The 14,400-nt window shown below is 41.9% G+C and overlaps 1 protein-coding gene across 1 annotated transcript in view; it reads left to right on the top strand.

The window, feature by feature from the left end:
* UPK3A (uroplakin 3A) overlaps positions 1 to 13,810 on the top strand; it is a gene marked incomplete at both ends in the record, with an annotated part of 69,910 nt that extends 56,100 nt beyond the window's left edge. Inside the window, 5 exons of the mRNA XM_084268423.1 lie at positions 7,571 to 7,726; positions 9,977 to 10,256; positions 12,190 to 12,272; positions 12,735 to 12,867; positions 13,723 to 13,810. Coding sequence (XP_084124549.1) covers positions 7,571 to 7,726; positions 9,977 to 10,256; positions 12,190 to 12,272; positions 12,735 to 12,867; positions 13,723 to 13,810 — 740 coding nt within the window. The remainder of the gene's footprint in view (positions 1 to 7,570; positions 7,727 to 9,976; positions 10,257 to 12,189; positions 12,273 to 12,734; positions 12,868 to 13,722) is intronic.
* Between the last annotated feature and the right edge of the window lie 590 nt (positions 13,811 to 14,400).

The following is a 14,400-nucleotide window of genomic DNA, read 5'->3' as shown; positions in this document are numbered from 1 at the left end:
AGTGTTTCTCTCCCTTTCCTAAAACAATTGTAAATCACAGTAGTTTACTACATCAGGATTCTTTTCCCCAAATCTCTTGGTTTAGTCATATTCCAAGTGTATTTGTGCATGAAAAGTTGCTATATATATATCATTTCATCAAGCCATAAGAATGAACTCCTTAAAAAAGCAATCTTTTTATGCCGCTCATTGACTTACAGATAACTCAGTACAGGGTTGGCAGCATTCCTGCTTGACAGGTTCTCAGGGCTTCAATTCAATTAAGAATTGAACAAGAAGCCACTGATGCCTCGGAAAGCTGGAATCAAAACTCAATAGCATTGGTGACTACTAAGCAGGTATCCTTTATTGCAGCGCTGGGGACACAGGGGATCACTCCATCTTCTGGCATCATCTGTGCTGGAAGCACGGATGTGAATACCATGGACTTGTGTATCAGAAGTGTTTCACAAAGCCCTTTTACCCCTCTTGGAAGGCAAAAGAGCAGGGCATTTCTGCGATATCGTCTGAAGAATGAGGATCCAGACTTAATAACACCTGATCCATATACTTCTTTCTAGGAGGTAGTTTTGGTTTGGGGTTTTTTATCTGCTTGTTAACTTCAAACAGTATGTAACATTATTTAGCATAAAGCACTTCAGCTACAACATAAAGCCTGTAGTTCAAAAAGCATATATACTTTTGGTCCTACTCAGAATGATGAATCAGCTAGTGGGTTGCAATTCAGGGAGTACAGGAAGCCTTAACAGAAAGCTTTTTCCATTTTTCAATTACGACATTATGGTCCCAATTCATCATTTTGTTAGAAAATTTTTACCCTGGTCTGACTGTAGTGGAATTTGGCACTCTGATCAGTACAAGAGACTGGTTGTGTTGTACTTCACATTTGTATAAAACCACAGCTATTGCACCAAGTTCAGCCAAGTCTCAAGGGTATTAAACTGGCTCCATGAAGTGATATTTCAGTACTCCAGACTGGGAGAGGTATTCCAAGCCCTAATAAAATTGTTGTGAGGAAAGACCCCATTCTTCACCCATTGCGTAGCGATTCTTCTCAAACCTCAAATATTAATCAAGCTGCATCTCATTAAAATTCACACTTGCTTGTCAACCCAGAAAGCTATTTTATTTACTCAGTAAAATGAAACTAAAAGAGCTTCTTTATACAAATAATCAGGGGTGACCTAAAGACAAAGGTGAGGGATTACACCTACTGCTTAGGGAGGGCTGCTTCCTCACATCAGTCAGGGAAAGGGTCATTGCATGGCCCACATAATGCCACCACAATAAAATTCCCTGAGCAGGAAGTTGGTTAACAGAAACTGCAGCCTAGGGAATGTGGCCAGTTCACAGCCAGGAAGATTAACTCCATTTCCTGTCATCTTTGCTCAGTTCTTCGTCAAAACCCACGGTATTTTGGTCATAGATATCACACACAACTATCCAACCAAATTGCCAGATACCTCCTCCTGTTCCCAGCACCAGTTTCACTCCTCATCATAACTGAAGTTTAGAGCAAGTCCCTAAACCAACAGTGCATTCACTGCACTAGGAAAATATTGTCCTTTTTCGGGTGAAGAAATGTGGGACTAACCTACACTGACCTGCCTGGCAGAAATGATCTGTCACAAGGGGCAGTTCTGCGAAGGCTGCAGCAAACAGTCCTTGCTTTTATTTGGGACTTCGACACTATCACGAGCCCAGGACTCTTATAAAAACAAGTACTTTTTAGTGGTTTTTAACAGTATGAAAGTTCAAGCAGATAACTGTAGATGGTAAGACATTTCCTCAGCAAAAAAAAAAAAAAAAAAGCAATAACTTCTGTGTAACAAAGGGGCCTCTCATTTTAACCTCTGGGTTCTCCAAACCACAGATGTTTCAATGTTCTGTGACTGTTTGGGGTTTACTGCAGTGATAGGATCTTATATGTAATTTCTGAGGGGAATGCAGGAAAAACCAGTTCTTCTGTTAGTAAGAAATTTACCTCAATGGAGCTGTGCCAATTTATATTAGAGAATGGTGTGGCCCTGATTTTTTATGTATAAAGTTATTTTTCCCCTCCTGATGTTTCCACTGCTTGACCTTTCAGGTTTGCACAAAATTAATTGTCACCAGATGATAAAATAAGTTCCAAGTTCTCATCTTTCTGAGCCTTCATATTTCCTTATAGACACATGAAAGATTTCTAATTTAAGGAGATCAATGGCTCAGTGAGTCATGCTGCTCCGATCTGTGCACAGATGTGACCCTCACTCAGCACCTAAGTCTGTTTCTGTGCTGAGTGAGTGTAGGATGGGGCTTAATCTCCATTACACAGGTCCCTTTTTAACAAAAGGGTTTGCAGAGTTCTTCTGGAGACTCACAATCTGTACATGCAAAGGGACTTTATTAGGAAAGGAGGAAGAGAAACATTGAAAATAAATCCTGAGGCCATGTTAATAGGTGTGTAGATTCTACAGCCAGAAGTGAATGCCCCTTGTAAAGGGGCCTCCTGCAAAGGACAGAAATACTTCTCCAGGAAGCCAAAGACATCTCAAAGAGATGACAGAACTGCACAACAGCACTTGGCCTCCATGTGGCCTTTGTGCAGCAGATATTGTGAGATGCAAATCTCCTACTGCCTTGAAGTATTCTGGCAAGACTGAGAGAGAGAACTGTCATAAGAGTTATTTCACTGTGCTTTATTCTGACCAGCAGCTAAAACAATGACACAGGTCTAACTATCCAGGTGGCCTTTGTTAAATGTGTATCCTGAGGTCTGAAGGTCCCAGCACTCATTGCTCTCAGTGTAGTCTTTAGCAGCAGGCTGTGGCAGGGGACATAGGATAGGTTTCCAGGATCTGATCGATGCTTCCACCATTTAAACCATGTAGTGATTCCCTTGGAGGATTTGTTGGAGTGTGATATAATCATAGAATCTTCTGAGTTGGAAGGGACCCACAAGGTTCAGCGAGTCCAACTCCTGACTCCATGCAGGGCTGGCTAAATCAGAGCATGGGACTTGGTGCGTCATCCTGATGCTTCCTGAACTCAGCCAAGCTCAGTGCTGTGACCACTTCCCTGGGGAGCCTGTGCCAGTGCCTGACCACCCTTCTCAGGAGAGAACCTCTTCCTAACATCCAAGATAAACCTCCTCTGTGGCAGGTTCATGCCATTCTCTCTGATTGTATCAGGGTGTGTCTCCATCTGTTCCTTTTGCTTCAAGAAAGATGCAACTCTTCCCTAGTTCAAATTTCCCTCACCAAATGCAACTATTTTCATGTTACACTGCTTCCTCGTACTATTACGTATCATTACAAGAATGCCCTAGTCATAGGTGCAGAAGGAAATTAATTTTAATACACTGCTGTATGACACAACTACTTAGCTTATGAGTGTGAATGAGCAAGATCTGTACCCTCATATTAATCAGGATATTTCTCAGTTGAGCTGAATTTCCATGCTTGTGAGTTTCCTAGAAGTACTTCCAGGCCTCCCCGTAATGCTATTACAGGCATCATCCTACATACTTGAGAGGCTTTAACCACTTGGTTTGTTTTATTTCAGCTCACATTTCACATTCATGGATTACCTGTGCAGTAGCATCCATGGTTAAGTCCACCCCTTAATTATAAACCCATCTATATGTTGCATCTCTTCCTTGATGGTCTGAGGATTTCACAGTACCTTATAATGGTGCGTCTCTCTGCTTCCTGAGTCAGCTCTCCACAACTCTCCAAAACCTTGATCACCTGCTTTATCAACTTCTTTAAGCATCCCTGTGTTCCCTTTCAGATATTCTATAGTCATGGAAAACTTTTTAAAAATTAGCTCACAAAGGCATTAATCCTCTCCTCTTTCAGCCCATTCCTCAAGGTCTACACCCACCAGGATATCTGCAGGAAATTGCAAGCTAATAATAGCTATGCAGAAAACTAGTGAGGACACTCAAAGAACTTTGAAATGGACTCTATGTTTTATTCATCTTTCTCACCCTTTGGATTAGATTATCTCTTGACCGGTAGATGTCACCAACAGTTTTTTTAATCTCTTTATTAAACACCGTAATGTCTCTATGTGGAGCTGGGCTTGCAAGTTGCCTGTAAATTTTAGCCTATGCAGTGGATTGAAGATATGTAGCACAGTGGACTGTGGAAGGTTATCTCCACTACACCCACAGCTGAGCATGTAAAGAAAGCTTGGACTTCAGGTCCTGGAGGTTTTCTATAGATTTCATGGCCTTTCAGGACTTCAGGCCTCATCCTCCTCAAACACTCATGGGCTTCATATAGCCCTGGAAAGCCAGGCAAATTTTGTTCTCATGGAGCCATCATTCCAAAGTGACTGGAAGTTTTTATGAATTACTCCAAAATTCCCCACAAGGTAACATGGAACAAGAAAATTGGCATTGTTGCTTAAATGAAGACATTGGAATTTACAATGGTTCCTTTAAGGAACACAGTAATTACTCTGAGGTTAAGATTGTTTGTGATAACATCCTTTAAAAGCAGACCAGCTACCCTGACTTCAGTGGAGTTAATATGGATTTACAGAAGTGTAAGCAAGGATGAAATCTGGCCCTAATTTAGGACACATCTGCCAGCACAGATGGGGATGAGAGAGTTTATTGTCATGTTAATTTTCTACCTTTGTTTGAGATTCTTCTGAGCACGGAACAAAGCCAACAATTGAAAAATCTTGCAACACAGGCAACGTTGTCCCTCCTTATTGTGGCTGGTTCCACCAGAGCACAAGATGGCCTTGCACTCAACAAAATCATGATGGCTTATAAAAACAGCCTTATGAAAAACAATGGATACAATTTTCATCCTGTAACCATTTTGAAAGGTGATTAACATTCTGTGATGAGCAGCTTTCCTGGCTGCTGCAAAATTAATCGCCTGAGTAACACTTGACATGAGTGCAGTCCAAGGAACAGTTTGCCAAACTTCATCCAGGCAAGACTCCAAGAAGTTCATGCAGAGTTTTGCCTGAGTAATAAGTGCTGAATTTATTGCTTGATGGCTGCAAACCTAAAAATATAATAAATAAATTGCTACCTTTAACCTGTTGATTTTCAAATTTATACTGTTTTCTGTTGTCTGTTTTGATGCTTTAGAGAGTCGATGAGGGAGCAACACTTCCTTGTAACATTTGGAAGAGTATTCTGTAGCACATACAAGTGTGCCATGAAAAACAATATTTCTTTTATTCTGCTACCCAACATGTCCTGGTGTCTATTTTTTTTCTTAATTATGCAAATAATGCATCTGTTTTCTGTCTTCAAAACAAAACAAAACAAAACAAAAATCAACGCTGCTGATTGCTCTGAAAGGGTTACCTGTCTAAAGAATTCAGGTTCTGATTTTACAGGAATCACTGTTTGGAGAAAGTACTGATTTTGTGAAAGAGATCTCATTCTTCTTAAGCTCTGCTTTTACTGTGGAATCAGTAACCTTATGGGTTTTGCACATTATTATTTCGTTTTAAGGCATAAACCCACTCTTGAGCAGATCAGTACCAAGTTTGTTGAACTAACTCCTCTAGTGGAAATGTTAAAAATCAGATTCCTAGCAACAAAAGACAGAAGGGTAAGGTCTTTGCTGGCTTAATCTGATTTACCTGAGTATTTATGCTAGCACAGGCTTAGAGCGTGTTGTAGAATGAGAAGGAAAAATATACAACTCATTCTTATTCTACTGCAGTGCTAAGCTAGGGTAACTCCTGTATTCAATACGCTCCCTCAAATGGCAGGGCGAGAAAGAAGTCAAATCAAGCACACTGAAGATGACAGGCAGAATTTGAAACAAAATGAGACACATATGGGGAGGAAATTGCATTATAATCATTTGATTACATATTTCAAACAGATTTCTGGGGGCCATGGCATATTCATAAAGGAGATGGATTTTGTAATGTAACTATAGTGATATCAGTGTAAATCTGGAGGTGCTGCAGTGACATCATGTTAGCCCCATTAATTCTGTAAAATCTCCCTGATACTCTTTTTTTTCCTTTCAGCCTATTTTAAGTGGGTGATTAATAGTTTTGTAATATGAGCCATTGTGTAATAGCAATTACTCATCAAGAATATTCTCAGCTGAACAATTTGGTACAACAGGCCAGATTCAGATTTCCCAGTGGTTTGCTCTTCATGTAGTTGCCCTGAATCACATTAGGGTTAACCAGAAGCAGAAGGCTTATGTTTTTCAGGATGTAACCCAGGAAACACAATTCAGAAGGCAACCATATCCTCAGTTAAGGCTGCTCAAATTTAGAGCTCTGAATCACAACCATCCATGATGCAGAGGTCAGATAGATATTCAGTTCCAAATTTTTCCTACTTGAGAGATTTCAAAAGTTTTTTAGACAGAAAGTAATGAAAGAACAAAGCCACCTATCAATGACATAGGTAGGAAAAAATTCTCTTTACATTTGTAGCACTGTGGTGAGCTGCACTGGTACCCAATATCAGATGGAAATCAAAGCTACAACCTTCCTCACCTGTGAGCAGATAATAGCTGTGGTGGGGGAGTTGCTGACACCTGAGCAGGAGGGGCAATAAGCATATAGGGAGGTGTTGTGGAGGCAGGCATCTTCTCACCACAGAGGCCCTGTGGACAAAAGCAGGTGGGGTTGGCTTCAGGGAGGGAGTAGATGTGAGAGCTCTTCAGTGAGGGCTGACTCCTGGCACTGTATTTCCTTTCGTGTCAAGTTTCTGGAAAGCTTAAGCATGTACAGGCATTGGGTTATGTTTGCCTTTTGCTGCTTTGGACAGCTGTGTGCAGGTAAGGGGGACTCTATCTACAGTCTCTTTTCCCTTCTTGTTGCTTATCCCTCTGTATCTTCTCCCTTACTGCTTCTCTTATGACCTTTAGTTGTTGTTTGTTTCTCTTGGGAATCTTTTTGCTCTAGGATCTGTATTGGAAAGGGAGGAGAGTTTAGTACTTTAAATGTATATTCTGCTGGAAAAATGTTAAAGTGTCTCTACTGCAGCTGGGCTGGGAAGGAGGAGGAGCTGCTGTATCTCTCAGCTCCTAGTTATCTTCCCCAGGTAACTGAAGATCAGATGAGCTTGTGTAGGGAGATGGGCAGTGTCCAATATGAACTTTACCTTAGTGCCACTTGCTCTCTCTAGGGCTTCTCCCAGAAAGCTCTCCCATCTGCTAAATCTCTCATGCATACATGACCCTATTAAGGCTCCTGGCTGCTAAAGGATTCAAGAACTGACTGTACTGCTTCTGGTGCTGCCATAGGAGGGGAGAGACTGTACATTGGACTCTAAAGACAGAGATTCAAGTCTGTCCTAGAATGCGGCTTTGTCTTTCTGAGGTGATGTGACCAGTGTGTTTGAGGAGCAATGCTCTTGCCTCCCTCCTGAAATCCCTGTGTTTTGCATTAAAGCAAAACCTTGAACTTTAAGACTTCTATGGGCAGGTAGGCTGCTTTCTGCTCAGCTGTGATCCGCATCCCTCTTTTAGGCTTTAATGTTGCTTGTTAGCACTGCCACATCTTCTCTTCTGACTCAGAGCTTGCAGCAGGGAGAGGAGAAATCTTTTTCATATGCTTTTTTGGTAACTTTCTCTTCTAGATCAGAATCTGAAGCCTCAGCTTGCAGCCTCTCAGCTTGCCACAAACAATCCTACTCTCACTACCATTGCTCTAGAAAAGCCTTTCTGTGTGTTTGACAACTCACTGTCTCCAAATAAGTCTTATGTCATCTACTTGTACGCAATGAAGGAATCGGGTGAGTATTCCAGCATTACACCTCTCTGGAGGATGATGTGGATGTTGCACACAATTTCTGACAATTTGGTGGAAATAGGGGGAAAAGAGAAAAATCTGTAGTTGGAAGCTATGAGCAAACTAAGCCTCTGGTCTGTTTTCTCCAGGGTCTTATTAGAAACAATAACCATAGTATTTCAATGGGGCTGATTAACGACAGCAAGTGTTAGTACTGTGTGACCTGACTCCCAATAGGTGTGAAGCAGTGCTATCAGCCATAGAAATTTGTCCAAATCTTACTAATGTAACCAAGTGGCCCACAGTCTGATTCTTTATCTTTGTTGAAGAATGTCTTGTGTAAAAGCCTGAATTCCCCCTAAGTAAACCTGCTTAGAGAAACTGGGTAACTGCTGCTGTTTGCTTCATAGCTAGGGCAGCCAGCCCTTGCAAGGACTACATTTCTTTTTGTAGATGAAGGTAAGTCATGCTAGGCTTGCTGTCAAAGATGCCTGGCCCATGTGTTCATTCATAAAATGAATTTCATAACTGCTTGGCAATGAAATCTTGCTGGCAGTGACTCAGAGTTGCTGCCTTTGTTCCCTGCTGCTTTGGCAGACTGTTTTGAATGCCAGCTAGAGATACCCTGTAAGCTGAGAGAAATAAATGACTTCTTTGTATCATACCTTCTCCACTGAAGGTTGTGTGCAGCCTCCTTTCCTAAGAGGCACAGAGATCTTGAGGGAGGGCAGTAGAGAAATTGACCAACAGATAGAACAGTCTAAAACTTCCTCTGCTGATTGTTGCCATTTTGGACAAGGTGGAAGGAAAAGGCATTGAGTTGGTAGAAGCCATAACCTGAGACCCTATCCCATACAGCTGACATAGCTGTGAATGCATGGCCTTCTGAAACACATCCCATGATTGAAGTGCACATCTTTATATGTCTAAAATAGACTAGAAGTGCATTATAATTATATAAAAAGCTACTGATATCTATCTATACCTCCCAGTGTGATGTTGTGTTATAAATTACATCAGTCATAGAATGATTCTGGTTGGAAGGGACCTTAAAGATCATTAAGTTCCAACTCCTCTGCCATGGGCAGGCAGGGACACCTCTCACTAGACCAGGCTGATCAAGGCCCCATCCAACCTGGCCTTGAACACCTCATCTTCTGCAGACTCTGTGGCAAAATCTTCCTACACAGATAGGTGAATACTTACAAAAGAAGTTATATATGGAGAAATCTCTTCTCCTGCTTTTAAAGCAAGCAGATGCAAACTTGTGACTTGGCAGACTGGGAGGAATTTTGTTTGGATTTGCCTTTGGTCTGCAGAGAAGCATGTTGATCACCCTTGGATGCCTCTTGAAGCAGTGAGAAGGGAAATTTAAGTGAATTTAATTTTCTTAACACCTCATGTTCAGGTCCTGTTGCAAAAACTCTGCTCCAGGAGTGGTGCAGAACGTTCCCAACTGAAGTAGTTATCAATGTACTGTAACTTTGGAAAAGAAACGCTATTCCTTTGCTGGTAACAGCACTGAAGAGCTGCAGCCCACCACCCCCTTTCCTCCCCCAAATAAAATAATACACATCTGCAGAGTCTGTGAGCATCTCTTGGGACTTGTGCCTTGGCTTTGCAGCAGGAAGGTCTGAGAAGCTGCAACTGATCTTTCAAACAACACTGTAGGGCTGGGCACAGATCCACACTCCTCTTGAAGCTGTGAGGACTTCCAGGCTTTCTGTGGCATGCTGTCTAGTTGCACTGGCGTGCTTGACTGGCCAGAAGTGTAGATATTGCATCTGTTCATGCAGTCCCTACACACTGATCTGTATACTGTACAGTTCTGGGAGGTCCAGCTGTTGCATGACCAGAGGTCTAAGTGTTTTGGCTATGAGACAGTTGTGACTCTCTAGGAACTCCATCTTGGCCCTAGATTAAAAGTTGAAATGGCAGGATTTAGGGGATGCTTATTGGAATCATGTGTGGCATGGGGAAGAGCAGCCTTTGCCATGCCTGTCCCCACTCCATCAGATTTTCCTTGGGGAAAAATCGGAATTTTGGGAACATGGCTACCAAAAAGTGTTGCTCTAAGACACACTGTGGATCCTTCACAGTTACTGAGGGACAAATGGCAGAGACATTTCAACAAATGAGGAAGGAGTAGGGTCACTACACAGCCAAAATGGTAGCAGTTGTCAAGTAAATACAGGGTGAATGAAAAGGGCTAAACTACTGCTAACAACGTTGTTAAAAAGCATCTCTCTTGCAGCAGTTGCAATAAGCTCCCTGGTGACTGACAACAGCAACAAACCACTTGACAGCACGTTCCAACAAACAAGTGGGGGAGGGCTTGGACCTTACAAGGCTGCCTTGTTCAACGTACCCAACTGTGCATCACCTCCCAAGCTTGCAGATGTAGGAAATGTCAACAAAGTCGCTGATGTCCTGAAACAATACCTCTTCAGAGTTGGGGACGATGGGACCTGTTTGTATGACCCAAACTTCCTAGGTGTCTGTAACCCACCTCTTGCACCAGACACAACATACAGGTATAATTCTTATTTCTTACAAGGTCATTGCTGCTCTTAATCATACAATATTTAGGTTGGAAAAGACCTTTAAAATCAAGCACAGCCATTAATCTAGCACTGCCAAGTCCAACCATGAAACCCTGAGCATCACATCTACACACCTTTTGAATGCCTCCAGGAATGGAGACCCAACCACTTCCCTGGGCAGCCTATTCCAATGTTTGACAACCCTTTTGGTGAAGAAAATTTTCCTAACATCCGACTTAAATGCCCCCTGGCACAAATTGAGGCCATTTCCTATTGTCCTATGTCTTGTTACTTCGGAGAAGAGACCAACACTCACCTGGCTACAGCCTCCTTTCAGGTAGTGGTAGAGAGCAATAAGGTCTCCCCTCAGCCTCCTCTTCAGACTAAACAGCCCTAGTGCCCTTAACCACTCCTCTTAAGACTTGTGCTATAGACCCTTCACCAGCTTCATTACCACCCTGTGGACACACTCCAGCACCTCAGTCTCTCTTGTGAGGGGCTCAGAACTGAATATGGGACTCAAGGTGTGACCTCACCAGTACCAAGCACAGCGGGATGATTACCTGCATAGTCCTGCTGGTGACACTATATCTGACACAAACCAGGATGCTGTTGGCCTTCTTGGCCACCTGGGCACACTGCTGGCTCATGTTCAGCCAGCTGTCAACCCATACTCCTAGGTCCTTTTCTGCTGGGCACTTTTCCAGCCATTCTTCACCAATCCTGAAGCATTGCATGGGGTAAACACAAAATGAAATAGGAAGCAAACTTGACTCTGTTCCTTTGTCATGGTGCAATGTGAATTACCAGTCCCTAACTGAAATGTCCTATTGCAAGGCCAGTTGTGAAGGTGGCTTGGCTTCGGATTAGCATCCCACAGATGGTGCTCTAGCAATGGTGAGCTCTACCCATCAGGTTAAATTAACGCATCAGTAGGAAAATTCATGCGTGAACTGCCAGATCTGTATGTTTTCTGTGATTCCATTTATGTTGGAGTGGGTAATCCAGTTACAGCCTCTGATTAGAAACTGCTGGAAGAACAGGACTTTGACTGTTGAGATTATTCACCATGTATTTTGTATTAGTTGATTCTGCCAAATTGCAGATATGCACCTGGCTATGCTTGCTTTGTTTTGATGGGATTCTTAGGAACCAAAGCTTTCCTTGGTCTCCAGCTCCAGGAAGCCCCTAATGTAGCTGGAAACTTTCCATTGAGGGCCAGGTGGCTTGCAGACCTGTCTGACCCCTGTTGTCTGGGGAAGCTGACCATCTGGGGGATTCAGGCAACCTAATAGCTGTTACCCAAAACACTTGTTTGGCTGTTGCCAGCTATTTAAAAGTGATAGTAAAAATGGCAGTCCCATGGAGCTATATCTGCTGCAGAGACCTAATGTGCTTCTGAAACAAAATACTGTGGGCTCTTAGTTTTGCAAAATCTTGCCTCCTCTGTCTTTTCAGAATTTTTGTGAAAACTCAAACTATTGTGGAATGGAAACTTCATTTCCTTGCCAAATCTGATGTAGACCTGTCTCTTCAGTGCTCTCCTCTAGCAGCGAAAGTTCCAAAGATCTCTACTGTTGGACAAAATCTTTGACTTCCATATGGAAATCAAAAACAGTTGCTGTCCTAAATAATGAGGCTCTTCACAACAGGGAATAGCAAGTCTGGAAAAACTGTTTGTTGGAAGGTTCACAAGAAAAAAGCGCAAACTGTGCATGACATAGCACAGAATGCTTTTCCATGATTAATTCTATTTGGTTTTTATAAGATCTTTGGAAATACTCAGGTTACCTCTGGCTGCCTCAATCTAATGCTCTGATCATATCTGAAGGCTCATTAGCTATTCCAGTAGTTTAGGAATTGTAGTACAGCAGTACAAAGCTCAAATTTGAAATATGTAGTTTAACACTTTTTCCCCCCACAGGTTTAAATATGTGTTGGTAGAAAGCACTGAAGGTATCATGAAAGACCAAACTCTCTGGTCTGATCCAATTAAAACCAGAAGAGGTAAGTCTGTGGCTTTGCTCAGGTCTTCTGAGTAGCTGTGCTTGCCTCAGGGCACTTGCTCTATGAGTAACACCTATTCTTTTACTAAAGTTTTAAGAGTTTTGTCAGTCCTTTAATATTGGAATTGTAGGCTTAAATATGGAATAATTCTCCTCTTTTATGTACTTGAAATAAAGATAAATTTGTACACATAGTTTCAAATTTGATGCATGCCATAGTATCTTGTGCTGTTGATGTTTCTCAGCAATACAGATACTTGTCATACTGACTAACCTGCTGAGGAAAGCTTATAAACACTAAAGGATGACACTGAGTCTTAAACCTGTTTCCCATAAATCATCTAAGACTTCAGGTATAGGCATAATCAGCTTGCCTCTCCTTAATCACCAGATTTCTCCTATTTAGTGGATGTGTTCATGGTCAAAAATAGACCATAGGAACATTATTTCCATCCTTTTCTAGTTAAACTTCCCTTGAAAATTGATACCTGGCCTGGTCGAAGAAGTGGAAGCATGATTGTCATTACATCAATCCAAAGTGTTCTTGTGTTCCTTCTGCTTGCTGGCCTGCTTGCTTCTGTGTCCTCTGCTGTCATGTAAGTACTGCTATGCCTTATGACTTCCAGTCAAAGTACCTAGCTCCTCAGATGTTAGCCTTCATCCCTGTGGCTCCAAGCCACTGTTGCTGGTCTTGTTTGAGATTATATTCTCCAAATTTTGAAGCTGGTAACAAGAGAAGGCTACTTTATTATAATCTTCCCTAAGATCAGCAGCTCGTGTAATTATCACACAACCTTATCCTTACTAGCTGGCAGAATTTACTAAGGACTACTGAAAAAATTCCCCAACAAAATGGTAGAGTTGTACATACTTAAAGCCTGTATATTCTTTCTTGCATATTGCAGCATTCCATCTATTCGGGAATTTTGAAACTGTCTTTAAGAGTGCAGGCACTTGTACAGATCACATAATGTCCTAATGAATGTCTTGATTTTATTTTTTTCTTCCTTCCTGGGAGAAATAAGTTACCCTTTTGAATTAATAAGTGAGGCTTTGCTAGAGCTGTATAACTGAGTTAGTCTATGCATGTTCCTTGTCTTCTACGCCTCCTGCCCTGAGAAATCAAGGAGGTCTGACAGATTCCTAAACTGAACTTTAGAGGGAATTAATGTAATTTTAGAAGTGTTAAGAACCAGGGCTGCTAACACTCACTTATTTCAATCATTTGAAAGTGATGCAAGTGCTTTCTGTATTCAATCAGCTCTGCCAGGCTCTCCTGGATTAAAGATGTGGAGAGCAAAAACTGCATTGTGAATTAACATGTAAGAAAATTGATGGGCTTCTCTGACACTAAATGATCTAGTTACCAGCCAGCCTTCACAAAATGTTGTGACAGTAGGCTTCACTCAGTCCCTACTGGAACTTAATAAAGCCTTTCACTTGCCCACCAGGAGATCAGAAGATGCATCTGCAGAGACAAGGGGCGTGTCTCAGAACATTCAACAAAGTGAACCAAGACCGCAGTTAAGCTCTGAGTGAATAATCTGATTCAAGCCAAGCATGGAAAGGCAACTGAATCGCTACATGTGCTAGACCTACAGGAATGTCTCTTCTACTCAACCCTAGTCCAAAACACACTACAGTACACAACCAGGCAACTGAAGATGAGTGGAATAGATGACATAAGGGCACCACTTTGAAAGTCTTGCAGTACATGATATCCTCTCTTGTCTTGATCTAGTTAATTGCATATATAGCACAAATCAAATGTCTGGACTGGAGAAAGACCCTTCAGCTTCAGTGTTGTGATCAGAGCTTGTCTAGTTGTGTATACATATCATCTGGAGTAAGCATTACTGCAGGCCTCTAATCTGCCTCTTGCAATCAGATTAACACGATACAGTGATTCGCATCTCAGCCATTCTCTAGGGTAACTGATGAGGAATGAATGAAAGAATATCAAGCTGCTTTAGAAAAAGATGTTTTTTGAGAAAGCTAGAGACTAAAAGTTAGACAATGGGGAGCTACTGTTGCTTCCTTGGGATTTAGTGATTATTTGTGTCATAAGAGTGCATAAGCAACCAGGTTCCAACTGCCCTGTATGTAGCTGGGTGATTCTGATCTCAAAT

The sequence above is a fragment of the Gallinula chloropus genome, assembly GCF_964237585.1.
Source record: "Gallinula chloropus genome assembly, chromosome: 1".
Taxonomy (NCBI): Eukaryota; Metazoa; Chordata; class Aves; order Gruiformes; family Rallidae; genus Gallinula; species Gallinula chloropus.
This window is presented reverse-complemented; position numbering and strand designations above follow the sequence as displayed.